The following is a 17,882-nucleotide window of genomic DNA, read 5'->3' as shown; positions in this document are numbered from 1 at the left end:
AGTTCCTAAATGCCTTTATGCACAAGTAAAATGAATGCAACAATAGTACATTAAAGTGGGAAAGAGAAAAACAGAGTGCTGAATTCTTAAAAGGAAAATTACACATACCAAATTCTAACATATTCAGGGTGGTAATCATGAGAGAAAGCTACAGCCAAGCAACAGAAACTTTTTCTACCCAATAGATATGTTTTCTATCCAAAAGTAACAGAAAAACTGATCACAAATCAAATATTACACCTCAATTTGGAAAATAAATTGCTGCCAAAAAACATAAGAAACCACTTCACTAACACTTCTTTCATTTTGTTAGTATCTATTAAGAGTAAATTAGTGGAACCTGAAAACTTATGTCAACGAACATCTTCACTCTGGATTTGCAGTCATCAGGCTCAAGCAGATGAGTGCCAGTCAACCTTCACACACCCGGATCCACCAGCCATCAAAGCCACAAATGATGACTCACAGAACATCCTCAGTCACTCTTTTGCATCCGTCCGCGTCTGCATTAACTTCCAGTGCCCTGGAAGATGCATCTACTGGGATATTCAATCCCTGGTTCCCATTACCTTCCTTGGTCTCTTCTTGGACTGAGTGTGGCAGGCAGTCTTGCTCAGAGTTACTCCAGACATAGCCAGGCAAAGTCACGTGGCTGTCAGGCTGTCTGGGGGCAGGCTTGGTCGTTTTGCCGGCGATGAACACCATGTGAGTGCTGGCTGCCATCTGAGACTGGCTGCTCATGCTGTGAGTCACAGTAGTGAGGACTGAGCCGTATCTGTGACTGCCACAGGGCGGCATCCTTTTCCAGTCGAGGGACACATTCCACCGACTCCACAGCTTCTTCACCTCAGCTTGAACCTAAACCACAGGAAACATGTTGTGCCTCTGACATAATGGAGACTCTGCAACCTTGTGACAAGGGCGTCTGTCTTGTGTTCAATGACAGTAATAGTCATTGAGGATGCTTTTCTAAGTGCTGGGGACTTTTCAACTACATTTTCCCTCTCACCCTCAATCAAACTTCAAGATAGTTGTTATTTTTGGAGATGAGCAAACTGAGAGGTAAAAAGACTTTTCCAAGGTTCAAGTATTTAAGCAGAAGTAGAAATTACTCAAATATACATATATATGATTTATGGGAGAAGGGGAAAAAAAACAGGATTACATATTGGAGGAGCAACAATAAATAGTGCCATTGAAAACTCAAAACTCTGCACCTGACAACCCCACCACACCCCTGCACTGCAAGACCAGCCAAATTCCAGCATGGCATCCAGCAGTGTAGGGCCACACCCCTGAGATGATCTCTGCTCCCCACAAGGTGCCTAAGAAAGTTCAATGCTGCCAAGACATTTCACCATTTGAAATGACCAACGCACACCTAGCAAGGGACCCCTGACATCCCTTTCTTAGAGCATTTATTAAAAGGGGTCACAGTTGTATACATGTGCGTGTAGTCATTGCAGCTCAGAAGCTTCTCTCTCAAGGGTCTGAAAACCACTCTTTCTAAATGTAATCATCGAGAAAGACAAGACTTCTGTCTCCCAATCTCATGGAAGGGTAGGACCTTAACTGAGATAACTGTCAACTAGCAGACACAGCTTCCTAATCACATTTACACTGAACAAGTCTGTGTACTATTTCACTGCTCTGACTCTACTAAGCCCTCAAGATCCCTCTCCATCACTCTCCCTTTAAAATGACCAAATCATGAATGGCCCAATGAAAATGGGCCTCAGCTCTTTCCCCCACTGTCAAGTATTACTGAAAACACTTTGTTATCACTATTTTAATATGTAGCATCTTTGACAACAGCTGAGGATGAAGAGGGCCTGTTAAGTACTCAACATGAAGCATGTTCTCAGTTTGTGTAGCCATAAATAAAAAGGAAAAATGAGGAAAGAAGGATCTAGATGGAAAAACAGGCATAGTGCATGAGTTGGAATTATTTTGTAGATAGAAAGTAGGCAGTCTTAAGGTGGGGCTCTTGCTTCCATTCTTGCTACTGAAGATTTAATTCTACTACTGTTGCCACTTTCTAGAAGAGCCTTACTGGAAAGTTCAATGGGAGATGAGGAAACCAGGAAAGCTGGTATCACCTGAAGCATCTAACGTCTATTTGTTCATCTTGGCAAAAAATAAGCACCTGACCTACTAACCCCTCCTACAACATAAGACAAAATAAATACAAAAGTAAATTAGGGAATTAATGAGTTACTGCTTAATTTAAGCTGTTTCTACACGGCCTGGACAATGCCAACATAGCCAAACCCTAAATGTGGTCAGAAGCATCAGCTGGTTATGACAGTAACAAGTGTCCTTGCACTTCAGGGATTTACAGAAAGTTTAAAATTTGAAAGATATAGGGCAACTCATCCAACAGTAAGACATGCTAAAGGCTGCAACATCATATGAATAATACAATGAGGTTACTTCTCTCTAGCCAACTCCTAAATGAACTGATGCTACCTCATCATCATATCATCATTCAAAAAATATGAAAATATTTCAATGGGTTTGGTGCAGGACAACTTATATTTGATTCCTTATAGAAATTGAAACAGAATAAAAGTTTCAGTAGTAACTGAAATATAAAGTTCACTGTCCATACAATTTTTTATTTATATTTCAACCAATTGGTTTTTTTTAACATCAGGTTTTACAACCAATATTTAAAAGTACTGGATGAGAAACTATACTAATTCTTGCTTTCTCAAGATAATTTATGATTAAAATATCTTCCTTCTCCCCTTCCATTCTGTCTTGTAACTTCTGGAAACCTTCTAGAGATTCAGGTCACATTGTGATGGTCATTTACAGCTGCTATGGTTTGAACATGCCCTCAATGTCCACATGTTGGAAAATTAATCCCAAAATGCAATGCAACCTTTTGAGAGGTGGGTCCTAATGGGAGATGTTTAAGTCATGAGAAATCCACTCTCATGAATGGATTAATGCCAACTAAAAGAAGCTTGAGGTTGCAAATTTAATCTCTTGATGTTTTCCTTTCTCTCGCACAAATTCTCCTTTACCCTCTTGTCTTCTACCATGGGATGATGTAACCTCACAAGATGTGGAACCCTCAACTTTGGACTCTCAAGCCTCCAAAACTGTAATAAATAAATAAATGTCTTCTCTTGTTAAATTACCCAATTTCAGTTATTCTGTTATAGTGGCACAAAACAGACTAAACCACAGCTTACTTCAAGCTAGACCTGTGGGGAGTCCAGGGTTCCTTCAGGCAGACCTACCTCTCCATTGCAGTAGCAGTAGATGATAGACACAAAGAAGCCCTGCAAAACCAAAAAGAATGTTATCCCACTTGCAATTCATGAAGTTTGCTGCACTAGAGTATCAAAACATATCACTGAAAAGCTATTTCTATTATATTAGTTTCAATTATATTAGCACTCAATGATCACATATGTTTCATCCTCTACTTCTCTACTTGTTGAAAAATACTTATAGATAAGCTGTGAATGTTGGAAAATATGGACATAGAATAGTATATGGTAAAGACACAAAGAATCAACTTTTTTAAGGCACAGATATAGAGTGATAAGGATAAAGAGATCTTCCATCCACTGGTTCAATCTCCAAATGGCCAAAACAACTGTAGCTGGGCAGGCTGAAGCCAGGAGTTTCATCTGAGTTTCCCATGTGGATGCAGGGGCCCAAGCATTTGGCCCATCTTCTGCTGCTTTCCCAGGTGCATCAATAGGGGACTGGACTGGAAATGGAGCAGCAGGGACTCAAATCAGTATCCATATTGGATACCAGCACAGCAGGCAGATGCTTTTCCTGGAATGCCACAGCGCCAGCCCCAAAGAAACAACATTCACTCAAAAATATCTATTGAATTTATAGGGTATGCTGGGAGCTGCTGGGTGTGACAATCCCTGTTCTGGAATAAGAGACATAGATGAAATACAAACAACCATATGAGAAAAAATATAAGACAATAAGACTACGAAGATAAAATAAGTGATGTTAAAGAGAACAATGGAGTGGATATGATAGAGGAAGACCTCAGTGAAGACCCCTAAGCTGCTTAGAGTGTTAGAATGACGAGGACAAGAAGTCAGATATGTAACTATTGGGGGGAAGCATTTCGAGCAATGGAGATGACAAAGGTGAGCCTCTGAGACAAGACAACAAAGGCTTGAGAAACAGCAAATATAGAAGCAATAGCGTGATGCAAACTTAGGAGGCAACTTGGAGCATGGGTGGAAGTCAGGCAGGTTTCATACTATGCAGAGCTGTGTATGCCAGAAACTGGCACTTGAATTTTATTCTGAGTGCAAGCAGGGACTTTTGGATATTTTCAGCAAGTGAATGACAGTATCAGATTTCTATTTTTAAGATTCTTTAGACTATTGTGGGTAGACAAGATTTGAGGCAGCAGGAGGAGACAACAAATGAGCACGCAGGGCAAAGAGTAAGTAATCCACAAGAGAAATGACGGCAATTGCACCTCCAGATGAGAGACATCATTGACAGCGATCTCTTCCTCTTTTGGACTACCATTCCCTTTTCATTTTCCTCAGCCCTGCCTTCACCTTCTTTTGCTCTCATTTATTTTCCATACATACAAGCAGAGGTCCCTGATGGGCAGGTGCTACATATTTTACAACAGTGAGCCTTGTTATCTCTCTGCCAAGGCGTGTGTGTGTGAGAAACAGCTTCAGATCTGCTCCTGCTGTGCTCCGGGGATTAACCTGACCGCTATAAAGTAGAAAAGTACAGGTGCCCTAGAACATCACCCTTTCATAGCTCCAGGGAGACAGGTGCATTAAAGCCAGAGAGTGCAGCACAGTAAAGGGTTGCCAGGGAGGGTGCAGAGGAAGCAACCACAAGAACCAAGCAAAAAGCAGCACTCCTTACCTGAAAGGAGTTGAAGAAGAGCTCACAGTGCATGCGGATCTCCCAGGCAAGCCCAGTGAAGGAGTGGGGCAGGCAAATGAACACGATGTAGTGCACTCCAAAGACCAGGACAAGGACCAGTGTCGATTTGGCGAGTTTCCTGGGGAGAATGGCAAGCCTTTTATTAATCAGCTAGAGTCCCTTTCAGTAGCAACAGTGTGTGGAGAAATTGGAACATAGGCGAACTAACAGAAGTGACTCCTCTCCACCTCTTCAGATCCCACCACTTCTGCTAGTTTTTCACCTTCCTTCCTCCTCCCGTCACTTTTATATTACCTCCTGTAGTTTCTTCTCACATCTCATAATTAGTACCCCCAAAATTTTTCTCATCTCACTTCCATTCCTTTTGCTTAGTGGATACCAATTTATAAATATACCATTTTTATAAAGTTACAATTTTTTTTATTTCTTGTCTCAAGTCTTTAACTTCTGTGTTTGAGACTTACAGAATCATTATTTGCACCCGTGTTAACAGCGTTTATTTCCATGGGCAGCATTTTTTATTAAACTTTTATTTAATGAATATAAATTTCCAAAGTACAGCTTATGGGTTACAGTGGCTTCCCCCTCCCAAAACTTCCCTCCCACCCACAACCCTCCCCTTTCCTGCTCCCTCTCCCCTTCCAATCACATCATGATTCATTTTCAATTCTCTTTATATACAGAAGATCACTTTAGTATATATTAGGTAACGATTTCAACAGTCTGCCCCCATATAGCAACACAAAGTGATAAAAAAATACTGTTGGAGTACTAGTTATAGCATTAAATAAGAGTGTACTGCACATTAAAGACAGAGATCCTACATAATATTTTTTAAATTAATTAATTTTCTATGCCATTTCCAATTAACGCCAGGTTTTTTTTCATTTCCAATTATCTTTATATACAGAAGATCGATTCAGTATATAATTAGTAAAGATCACATCAGTTTGTACCCACGCAGAAACACAAAGTGTAAAAATACTGTTTCAGTACTAGTTATAGCATCACTGCACATTGGACAACACATTAAGGACAGATCCCACATGGGATGTAAGTACACAGTGACTCCTGTTGCTGACTTAACAATTTGACACTCCTGTTCATGGCGTCAGTAATCTTCCTAGGCTCTAGTCATGAGTTGCCAGGGCTATGGAAGCCTTTAGGGTTCGCCGACTTTGATCTTATTCCGATAGGGTCATAGTCAAAGTGGAAGTTCTCTCCTCCCTTCAGAGAAAGGTACCTCCTTCTTTGCTGGCCCCGTTCTTTCCACTGGGATCTCACTCACAGAGATCTTTCATTTAGGTCGTCTTCTTTTTTTTTTTTCTTTTCCATGGTATCTTGGCTTTCCATGCCTACAATACTCTCATGGGCTCTTCAGCCAGATCCGAATGCCTTAAGGGCTGATTCTGAGGCCAGAGTGTTGTTTAGGACGTCTGCCATTCTATGAGTCCGCTGTGTATCCCACTTCCCATGTTGGATCTTTCTCTCCCATGGGCAGCATTTTAAAATAAGCTGCTCCCTTGTTTCTTCTTACACTTGAATCTTCATTTATCATTGATTATGCATATTCTTAGAGACACTTCACACTTTCTTATGAGCTGCATGTGGTCAATTCCCTCTCTTTTCTGGATATTCTTTGTCAAATATTCTATCTCAAAGTACCTAAGTACCTACAGTTCTATTTTGTCTAGGTAATTTTTTTGCAAACTAAATTATTTGGCATCATTTCCCTTAGCTGGATCTTCATATACATTTTCTTGTGTGTTTGGAGGAGTCCTGAGTTTTTCCATATGATGTGTGAAGGTTAACTTTAGGTTTCAATTTGACAGGAGTCAGGAACACCTAGAGAAGTGATAAAGGGGCTGCTGAACCCTGAGTAGTGAGCACACTTTTTCCATCACCACATCATATTGGTAGAACACTTTGTATAACTTCAAAGCATTTTAATTCATCTGAACATCCATGGTTGTTTGTACATCATTATCACCTGGATCTCTAAATAGGCATAGATGTCTAATGCAATGGTTCTGCTGTGTACCAACTGATAGGGCTCCTTTGAATTGTTGGAAACACAGAAATGGCTCTGTATCCAAGGGCAAAGCCATGAGAAAAATACAAAGGAGCAGATGGTTTGGGAACTCATTGTCCTACTTAGAAAACAGATGCCCAATTGTTGTGGTACCTTTCCCTATGTGAACTCTCCCCATGTGATTGAATCTGGAAAATCTCTAATTTTCATTTAACTTAAAAAAATGCTATGTCTCTTAAGCCTTTTTCTTTCTGTTCTTGAATTAATCTTTCCCTGTTTTCTATGCACATAGAATTTCAGCATGCATCTCAACTGGTACTTTATTAATTTTATTAAATATCTTTCTCCCCCTCTCCCTTTCCTTCTCCTTCTCTCTCTCCCTCAGTCTCTGTCTCTACCTCTCTGTCTCTCTGTCTCTCTCTCTCTCTCTCTCTCTCTCTCTCTATATATATATATATATATATATATATATATCTTCTTTCTCAATTGAGGTTATGGAGGACACTCAGCAAATGAAAATATTGAATATTAACCACCATGTTACTGTCACATCTTGAGTTGGTTGCCTCATTTTATTCTGACAACAACCAGGTGAAATCATCAAACTGCTAGAGAAAAACATAAGGGAAATTCTGTAAGATATTGGCCCTGGCAAAGATTTCTTGGGTAGGACCCTAGAAGCACAGACAGTAAAAGCAAAAATATATGAATGGGATTACACTAAGATAAGAAGTTTCTGCACAAAAGACTCATAGAATGGCAGATGTCCTAAATAGCACTCTGGCCTCAGAATCAGCCCTTAAGGCATTCGGATCTGGCTGAAGAGCCCATGAGAGTATTGTAGGCATGGAAAGCCAAGACACCCTGGGGGGGAAAAAAAAGAAGACCTAAATGAAAGACTCTGTGAGTGAGATCCCAGTGGAAAGAACGGGGCCATCAAAGAAGGAGGTACCTTTCTCTGAAGGGAGGAGAGAACTTCCACTTTGACTATGACCCTATCGGAATAAGATCAAAGTCGGCGAACCCTAAAGGCTTCCATAGCCCTGGCAACTCATGACTAGAGCCTAGGAAGATTACTGATGCCATAAACAAGAGTGTCAAATTGTTAAGTCAGCAACAGGAGTCACTGTGTACTTACGTCTCATGTGGGATCTGTCCTTAATGTGTTGTCTAATGTGAAGTGATGCTATAACTAGTACTAAAACAGTATTTTTACACTTTGTGCAAGTGAAATCAGCATATGAAAGTGGTATCTACACTCCTATGTTTATAGCAGCTAAATTCAGAAGCAAAAATAGGGAATTAACCTAGTCCTCCATTAACTGATGATTGGATAAAGAAAATATGGTATATGTACACCATGGAATATTACTCAGTCATAAAAAAGAATTGAATCCTTATATTTGCAACAAAATTGAAACTGGAAATCATTACATTAAATGAAATAAGCCAGACCCCCAAAAATATTACATTTTCTCTTATTTGTGGAAGTTAATATATAGAGTATGAAAATTGCATGGATATCAATCAATTGACATATCATCATAAATATTACTTCTCTGAATCATACCATGTATGTTTCATTATGTCCTACTTTCCCCATATTATGATCATTACCACAAATCCCTCACTTTGTGAAATTAATGTTTTCAAAAAATAGTCCATTAGTGTATACATATAATGTTTACATATAAAGTGAATGTGGCAAAATGTTAAAAATGTTAAATTTTAAGGCTAAAAATAGTAAAGTTATTGAAAGTTAAAAATATAAACTGATTTTATTAGGAGCTGGCATTGTAGCACAGCAGATTAAGCCATGAATTGTGATAACATCATCCCATATCAAGTGCCAGTTGAAGTCGCAGCAGCTGTTTCTGATCCAGCTCTCTGCAAATGCTCCTGGGAAAGCAGCGGAAGATGGCCCAAGTAGTTGTGTCCCTGCCACTCTCATGGGAGACACAGATAGAGTTACAGAGTCTTGGTTTGGCCTGGCCCAGCCCCAGCCATTGAGGTCATTTGTGGAATGAAACAGTAGATAGACGATCTCTTTCTCTGTCTCTCCTCTCTCTGTCATGCTAGCTTTCAAATAATAAATATTTTTTTTCAAAAATGATCACATCATTTCCTTTCCATGTTAAATAACTACGCCAACTAAAATATTTCACATTTTTTTTCATTGGTGTGTGAGCACATGTTCAACTAAAGAAACTATCTCAACTTCAAAAGATGCTTAAAGCCTGAGTATAATTTGCATAAAAGTATATTTAGCTGTTTTAGATATTATTATTTGGATATTTTATATATATATAATATATATTCATTGTTTTATTTTGGCAAGAATATTTGAATGTTTTTTAAACATAGCTAGTTAACAATGAATGAAATATAAAGGTTCTTCAAAACAGTTCATGAAAAGTGAAATTAGAAGATAAGTTTATTTTGCCACAAAAAAGTTTGAAACACATGCATAATTTTCCATATCACATTTTCCATGAGCTTTTTGAAGTACATTTCTATAAGTTTAAAGGGTCAGAAATGAGTAGATATAAATTTAAATACTCAATTAAACCTCAGGGCAGGATTATCACTGAGAAAGGGACAGATTTAATTTTCATAGATCTATCTAAAAGTGAGAAACTCTTTGAAATTTATAATGCAAGGCCTCAGAAACTAAACACTAAATTGAATTCTCAAATCACCACCAAGTAGGTTTCACATTTTTCTCAAGGTAAAAGACAGAGTCTACCCTAGCTTTTAGTATGTCGCTTAATTTATGATATCTTTGGAATATTGAGTATTCTGAAGTTATGAATAAAGATGTATGTGGTTGAAGAATACTTTCTCTGACTCCTCTTAGTCTAGACCTATTCCAATTAATTACTGCAAACTTCTAAAAACTTCTGGGCACCAGATTACATAAATTATGCTAAATTGTGAATACTAGATTATTTCAATTCCTTATATTATTTTGAATTATTCTGAAAAAAACTCTCATGAATTGACTCTAAATACTGCCTATTCTATTTATACTTTTAGATAAGTCATCATTTATTCCCGTCACAGTTTCTCAAATATCATGGGAAATTTTTTTTCAGAAAATGCAAGTTGCAATTAATTCAAAACTATAGAAATAAATTGCTTATGTTCAAAACTGGAGGAGGGACCGGCGCTGTGGTGCAGTAGGTTAACTCCTGGCCTGAAGCGCTGGCATCTCATATGGGCGCCGGATGAAGTCCCGGCTGCTCCACTTCCGATCCGACTCTCTGCTATGGCCTGGGAAAGCAGTGGAGGATGGCCCAGGTTCTTGGGCTTCTGCGTGGGAGACCTAAAGGAGGCTCCTGGCTCCTGCCTTCAGATCAGCACAGTTCCGGCTGTTGTGGCCAATTGGGGAGTGAACCATCAGATGGGGGACCTCTCTCCCTCTCCCTCTCTCCCTCTCTCTCTCTCTCTCTCTCTCTCTCTCTCTCTCTTTCTCTCTCTCTGTGTGTGTGTGCCTCTCCTCTCTGTAGCTCTGACTTTCTAGCCATTGCAGCCATCTGGGAACTGAACCAGCGGATGGAAGACCTCTCTCTCTGCCTCTCCTTCTCTCTCTGTGTAACTCTGACTTTCAAATAAATAAATAAATCTTAAAAAAAAACTGGAGCTAAAAGCTGCTAATTCGTTCATATTATGCATCATATCTAGACTCCTGGCTATATCCAGACTCTTTGCTACTCAACTCTACACTGCCTAAGTGGTGGACAGAACTAAATCATGAAAGTACTTAGAGAATATTTGTGAAACAAGGTCAAAATGTTGGCTATAATTTCCTACTTTCTGTCTCTGTGATAGCATTTCACAACTATCTGAGGCTGAAATAAGTGGTTTCTTGTATAAAGTTTATAAAAACTAAGCTGGGGTGGGCATTAGACATAGCAAATATTGTATTTCCTGGGTTCAAGTCTTGCTAATCCAAGCATCTGCTAATCAGAACCCTAGGAGGCAGCAAGTAATGGCTTGGGTTCTTGGGTCCCTGCCACCTACGTGGGAGACCTGGCTGGAACTCCCAGCTCCTAGTTTCAGCCTGGTGCAGCTATTACAGGCAACTGGGAAGTAAACCAGCAGATGCGAGATCCCTCTCTGTCTCTATCTCTGTCTCTCTATCCTTCCATTTCTACTTCCCTCTCAAGTTAACTAATCCACATCCACCTGAATACTAGATATATGTATGAGATTGGATAGAGGCCCCTATTCAGAATTTCTAAAATCATTAGAACTGTAAACAACCTTAGAGTTTGATATTGATCACAATCAATTTTTCCTTTTCTTCATGAAAGACTAAATAATGAATCTCCTTCAATCTGTACATTTGAAAATTCTATTAAAAATTATATTGAGTAGGTGTCAACTTAATGGAAACATTAGAAATAATACAGCAAATCCACTTTCTTGATTATTTTCAGTTATGATGTATTTTTACAATGCAGGTAAAACCGCTTGCCAAGATTATCAAATAATTATTTTCTGAGAGTTCATATGATTTATTGAAAATTACAAATATGCCAAGAACACATATTAAACATATATTTTGAATTTCAGCACATTGGTAAGGTTTGGAGATATCTATATTTTTCCAAAATTTATTTTTCCAATAAACCACAAAACTGAACCAAACAAAAATGCATTTTCATAAATTTCATCCCCTACAGACATTTCTGTATCTCCTGTAGATATTAAGATTTGTTCTGTAAATAGTAACCAAAATACGTCCTCTGATGGGTACTTGTTTTGGAATTACCTGTATTGCTTTCTCATGTCATGCCCAAGTGCATTGGTCTCCCATATTTTGGTAGCCAGAATTCTAACTGTATTCAGAAACAGAATAAAATTCAGCTGAAAGAGAAGGTAATATCACAAAAAAAAAAAAGTTAGGCTAGTCTTTAGAATGTTTATAAAAACTTACATATATTGAACTTCCTTGTATTCAAAGACTGATAATTACTCATTCTATAAGTTGAATAATGGGATCTGAGATATGATACTGGAAGGTTAGTGATTCTTGATTTGCTTTCTTGAAAACATGCACACACAGACACACACACAAGTTTATAAGCTCCAGCAACCCTGGAAATCAGAAATATCGTAGGGTAATATGCCAGCATCCAAGAGAATTTCCAAACCATGGTTCAGAGGAAGCTCCACAGGAAAGCATCAGGACAAAGATAATAGTTATTGTAGAAATTTAACTAACTGATTTTTTAAATAAACTGATTCCCAGGTTATGATCCTATTTTTAAGGAAAGGAATAACAGAAGTTGTCTCAGAGGTATCGTGTCTTATACGACGTATAAAAAGCACTGGAGGTAGTATATGAAGGTTTAAAGCAAAACAAAGCAAAAGACAAGAAAGAGGTTGTATGTGAAAAGGTCTCCAGGTGTAGGTAATTGGATTTAATTTGAAATTTTGTATGTGTAGAAATAATCAAGCTCTAGCTTTAAAATGAGGAGGTTGGTTATTGGCAGAATCAGGCCTTTTATGCCTGAGGGCCTCAAGGATCAGTGAAGAGAGCCAAAACAAAGCAAAGGTCTCCAGGTCTGGGGCATAGGGAGATGTGAGCCTGAACCTTGTGAGTCTGTTCTCGCAGGAGACGTCTGCTGTGCAGAGGGTGCCAGCACCCAGGGACAATGGTAACACAGTTGTTAAAAGCGGGGATTGCGTCTGTGCTGGGGTAGGAGCAAGAAGGGAGGCCCCATCCAGTTCTGCACTCCTCAGGATGCCTTGTCTTGCAGAGTCCTCAGTAATTTCTGTAGTTCAGGACTGTTGGTGAATGGTAATTCATGTTGCTCAGTCTCTGATTCAGCTGATTGCACCAGCTCTGGACCTCCTGCCACCCTCTTTACCATCCTACCAATAACTACCCTCTAGGCACCCCTCCTCAACTGCACAGCTTTCCGCAAGAACTGGGAGGGCTGGGTCTTGAAAAAAGGTCTGTTGTGAGCTGAGAGCAGGAAGGGTATGTTTCCAGGCTAGATATAGCTGTCGTTTATTAACTAATAGAGTACCTAAAATGTAATGTATTAGAGTGAAATTGACATTTTGAGATCCGATGATTGTTTACAGCCCTTGTCTCTTACATTGAGAAATAGTGGGGTTTTTTTCTTCATACTATTTGTTGAACTCTTTTACTTAGTATAAGGTTAACTTTATGACCACAAGTAAACTGAAAATGATCTTTGTAAAAATTAAGAGTGGGAATGGGAGAAGGAGGAGGAAGAAAGGTGGGATCATGGGCGGACGGAAGATCAGTTGGGAAGTATCACTAGTTCCTAAATCTGTATATATGAAATACATGAACTTGTATACCTTAAATAAAAATGTGCAAAAACACTCTCTACTAAAAAACTGAATATGAATATTGCTTCCATTGGTTACAGAAGAAAAACTCCAGTTGAAAGCGATTAGGTAATTTGATCTGTGATACTCAGCTATCTAATGGAATTTTTGAAAAAATCAACATGTCAACTTCTATTATAAATTAAAATGAAGTTCTTGAAAATCTCAATTTGACCAGATAATAATTTAAAAACCTTTAAAGGTATATTGAGAAAAACAAGGCTTATTTAAAAAAAAAAAAAGTTTGCCATTACCAAAAAGAGAATCTTTAGGTAAAAACAACAAAAACCCTGTGCTGCCTAGATAATGCAGATAGCTATAGTAATCTGGTCACAGGGCCAAAAGCAAGCACTTAAGGACTTCAGCTCCAGTCTCTGGTTCATTTCTTATTGCTGGAACTCTATATTCATTTCTTCTTGTTGGATGACTAAATCAGATGGTGGTAGAGATGTTAAGCTGGCATTTACTCAGCACCCATCGGCTGCTTTTGTCTCTTTGCCATCCTGTGCTTTAGGGTTATCTGGGGGTCTGCATGGGTAATTAAAGTAGAGTGGTACCCAGGCTGAAGTGACTGCTGACCTTGGGTCTCATCTCCTCAATTTTCTTTATCCTCATCATTGCTGTCCTCTCCAGGCTGTCTTTGGAGAGGAGGAGCTCAGCGGATGGTGGTCTATGACCCTGATACATATTGTCTCACTGGTCTACTTTGCGACCCCTGCGACATGGAGAGCATATACAATGGTTATGGTCTGCTTCATATTCACTGCCTTGTACTGGAGCTCCTGCCTCCATACCCTTTTCTACCTCAACAAATCAAGGTCCAGTCTCCCCATCTCCTACACAGCAAAGAGACTTCTTGGGGTTGTTCCTCTTTATGGCAGTCTGGTGTACAAAGAGGTCTTCCTTGGTGTCATTCCTGTTGAAACTATAGTCGGTTCTTACAGTGAATCATATTACTGGTCCCTGAGCTTTCCCTGCCACGATTTCCTTGTCCCCAACAGCAGGCACCGCTGATATAAGGCGGCCCCAGGCCCCAGGCCCCAGCTCCCTACGCTGCTGCTTATGGTGTGGAGCTTGGTTTAGGTGAAGCTGAGGTTGGGGGTAGCGGGCAGCTGTTGAGTCTCAGCCTTGCTGCTCATGATTGCATTGATGGTGACTGGGGGCAGCCACTGCAGCTGCAGCTCCTCCCCAGGTATGACAGTACCTAGGCCGGTGGTGGCAGTGGGGCTGCTCAAGATGCTCTGGAGTCTGCTCTCCACTCTTACTACAGATCAAACTTGTGGATTCTGAACCATTTTCTCATACTTCCTCCCCAGGAGAACAAGAATATATAAAACAGCAGAACTGAGCCTTCTTAACTTCACTCTCTACAACACTGCTCACAGACATAATCTTTTTCAAAAAGAAGGTAATAAGCTCTCAAATACTATCTGGGAACTACTTTTTCAATGGCAAATATATTTCTTTCCCCATTAATTTTGTGCTCTCTCTCTCTCTCCTATACTCCATGGCAACAGAGCACTGGGGCGAAGATGTTTGGAAGGGATGCTGTGTAAAAAACAGTGTGGGAACAATGCCAGCTAAGGATTGTCATTTGTCCCAACATGGGAAGCAGGATACACAGCAGAATCATAGAATGGCAAAAGCCCTAAACAGCACTCTGGCCTCAGAATCAGCCTTTAAGGCATTCAGATCTGGCTAAAAAGCCCATGAGAGTATTTCAGGCATGAAAAGCCAAGACACTCTTGCAAAAAAACAAAATGACCTAAATGAAAGATCTCTGTGAGTGAGATCCCAGCAGAAAGAACGGGCCATCAAAGAAGGAGGTACTTTCTCTAAAGGGAGGAGAGAACCTCCACTTTCACTATAGCCTTGTCTAAATAAGATCGGAGTTGGTGAACTCAAGAGGCTTCCATAGCCTTGGCAGCTCATGACAAGAGCCTTGGGTGATTACTGACATCATAAATAAGAGTGTCAATTGTTAAATCAAAAACAGGAGTCACTGTGCACTTATTCCACATCTGCATCTCTATCCTTAATATGTTGCACTACGTGAATTAACAGTATAACTAGTACTCACCCCGAGTACTTTATACTTTAACAGTTAACTTTATACTTTAACAGTTTAACTTTATACTTTAACTTTATACTTTTAACAGTATTTTATACTTTGTGTTTCTGTGTGGGTGCAAACTGTTGAAATCTTTACTTAGTATATACTAAATTGATCTTCTGTATATAAAGATAATTGAAAATGAATCTTGATATGAATAGGATGGGAGAAGGAGTGAGAGATGGGATGGTTGTGGGTGGGAGGGAGGTTATGGGGAGGAAAAGCCGCTATAATCCGAAAGTTGTACTTTAGAAATTTATATTTATTAAATAAAGGTTAAAAAAAGATTGTTATTTGTAATTTCCTATTCCTGGAATTGCATATGGCTTTCAATAGGCAAACATTAAGTTCTACCATATTAAAATGCCCAGGACCAAGCACTCTGTCCTCAGTTCAGTAGATAAATGCTGCAAGTCCCTAGAAGTTTTACCATAGGAAATGCACTTCATCCACTGCAACAGTTTAAAAAATGGCAAGATATGCTTAAGCATGATCAAAATTATTATGGAAAGAATTAAATTTAGAAAAACTAAGATTGAGCAGAATGGGCTTTCTTTAGCATAATGCACACATGGACATACATGCTGATATGTACAACAGTCGTTAGTTGAAATTCCAAATAATTATTCTAATTTAGGAAAATGGGGAATACATGTTAATTAGAAACAAAGCTGTTGACTACTTAACATTCTAAATGTTTTACATGAATTGTTTTGAAGACCAGGTATATTATTAACCCCATTTTATAAATGAGGTATCTGAGGTATGGTGGAAAGCCTTAAGAAGAGATTCAGTGAGGCAGGAGAAAAAATATCCAAGTTACAAAACAAATCTCTGGAAATTTTACAGTCAGATCAAAAATAAGAAGAAGAAATAAGAAAACTAAAAAAACAGTGTTGGAGAATTATAAGATACATTCAAATGAATCAACATATGGGTCTTAGGCATTGCTGAAGGCATGGAAAGAGAGAATAGATTTGAAGCATTTTTAATGAAATCATCACGGAAAATCTCCCTAATTTGGAGAAATAAAGGAATGTCCAAGTACAGAAAGCACATAGAACTACCAATAGATATGACCAGAAAATATCTTCACCATGACACATTGTAGTCAAACTCTCCACAGTAAAACATAAAGAAAAGATTCTAAAATGTACACAAAAGTAATGCCAGACGACTTTCAGGGGATCTCCAATTAGACTCACAGCAGAATTCTCATCAGAAACTCTATAGGCTAGAAGAGAATAGTGAGATATATTCCAAGTCTTAAGAGAAAATAACTGTCAACTGGAACATTGTCCCCTGCAAATTTCTCACTTATGAATAAAGGTGAAATAAAAACCTTCTGCACCAAACAGAAATTGAAAGAAATTGTCACCACATGTCCAGCATTACAAAAGATGCTTAAGGATGTCCTATACACAGAAACACAGAAATATGATCATCACTCTAAAGAAGGAGAAGGCAGAAAATTTCCCAGTAAAAGTACAATGGAAAACCAAAATAACCAACAGGAATATTTATGCAAATATGGAAGGGCCAAGTCATTAATCATCAGTAATGAATGTAAATGGCCACAATTCTACAATTAAAAGATACAGAATGACTGAATAGATTAAAAAACAAAACTCATATCTTCTGCCTACAAGAAACACATCTCACCAACAAAGATACATGCAGACTGAAAGGAAGTGAAAGGATGGAAAAAGATATCCCATGCTAACAGAAACTAAAAAGAGCTGGTGTAGCCATCCTAAAATCAGACAAAATAGACTTTAACACAAAACTGTTGAAGAGACAAAGAAGTGCACTATATAATCATTAAGGGATCAACTCAACAGGAAGATGTGACTATAATAAATGTAAATGCACTTAATTACAGGGTACCCAGTTATTTAAAAGAAATGTCACAGGATCTAAAGGGAGACATAGACCCCAATACAATAGCAATGTTGGACACAAATATCCCACTTTCAGCAATGGACAGACCAACCAAACAGAAAATTAGCAAGGAAACAGAGTTAACTGACACTATATACCAAATGGACCTATCAGATATCTATATAACCTCTCACCCCATAGTGGCAGAATACACATTCTCCTCATCTTTGCATGGAACTTTCTTTAGGATAGACCACATGACATGCCATAAAAGCAAGTCTCAGCAAATTCACAAAAAATCAAAATCAAACCATGCATCTTCCCTGATCACAATGGAATGAAGCTGAAAATCAACAACTCAAGAATCTCTAGAACATATGCAAACACATGGAAACTGAATATCATGCTTCTGAATGAACGATGGGTCATTTAAGAAATGATGAAAACTGTAAGCAAATTGGGTAGAGAAGGAATGTTCCTTAACACAATGAAGGCAATTTATGAGAAACCCATGGCCAAAATCCTATTGAACAGAGAAAAGTTGGAAGCATTCCAGAACCAGATAAGGATGTCCGCTCT

At 38.8% G+C, this 17,882-nt stretch overlaps 1 protein-coding gene across 1 annotated transcript in view; it reads right to left on the bottom strand.

Moving 5' to 3' along the window:
• Positions 1-462: 462 nt before the first annotated feature.
• PTH2R (parathyroid hormone 2 receptor) overlaps positions 463-17,882 on the bottom strand; it is a 138,465-nt gene continuing 121,045 nt past the window's right edge. The window contains exons 11-14 of the mRNA XM_062196966.1: positions 11,715-11,809; positions 4,885-5,023; positions 3,252-3,293; positions 463-858 (exon numbers count right to left, since the gene is read on the bottom strand). Coding sequence (XP_062052950.1) covers positions 463-858; positions 3,252-3,293; positions 4,885-5,023; positions 11,715-11,809 — 672 coding nt within the window. The remainder of the gene's footprint in view (positions 859-3,251; positions 3,294-4,884; positions 5,024-11,714; positions 11,810-17,882) is intronic.

This window comes from Lepus europaeus, chromosome 1 (assembly GCF_033115175.1).
Source record: "Lepus europaeus isolate LE1 chromosome 1, mLepTim1.pri, whole genome shotgun sequence".
Lineage (NCBI taxonomy): Eukaryota > Metazoa > Chordata > Mammalia > Lagomorpha > Leporidae > Lepus > Lepus europaeus.
Note: the sequence above shows the minus strand (reverse complement) of the source record. Positions and strands in the feature narration are given on the sequence as shown.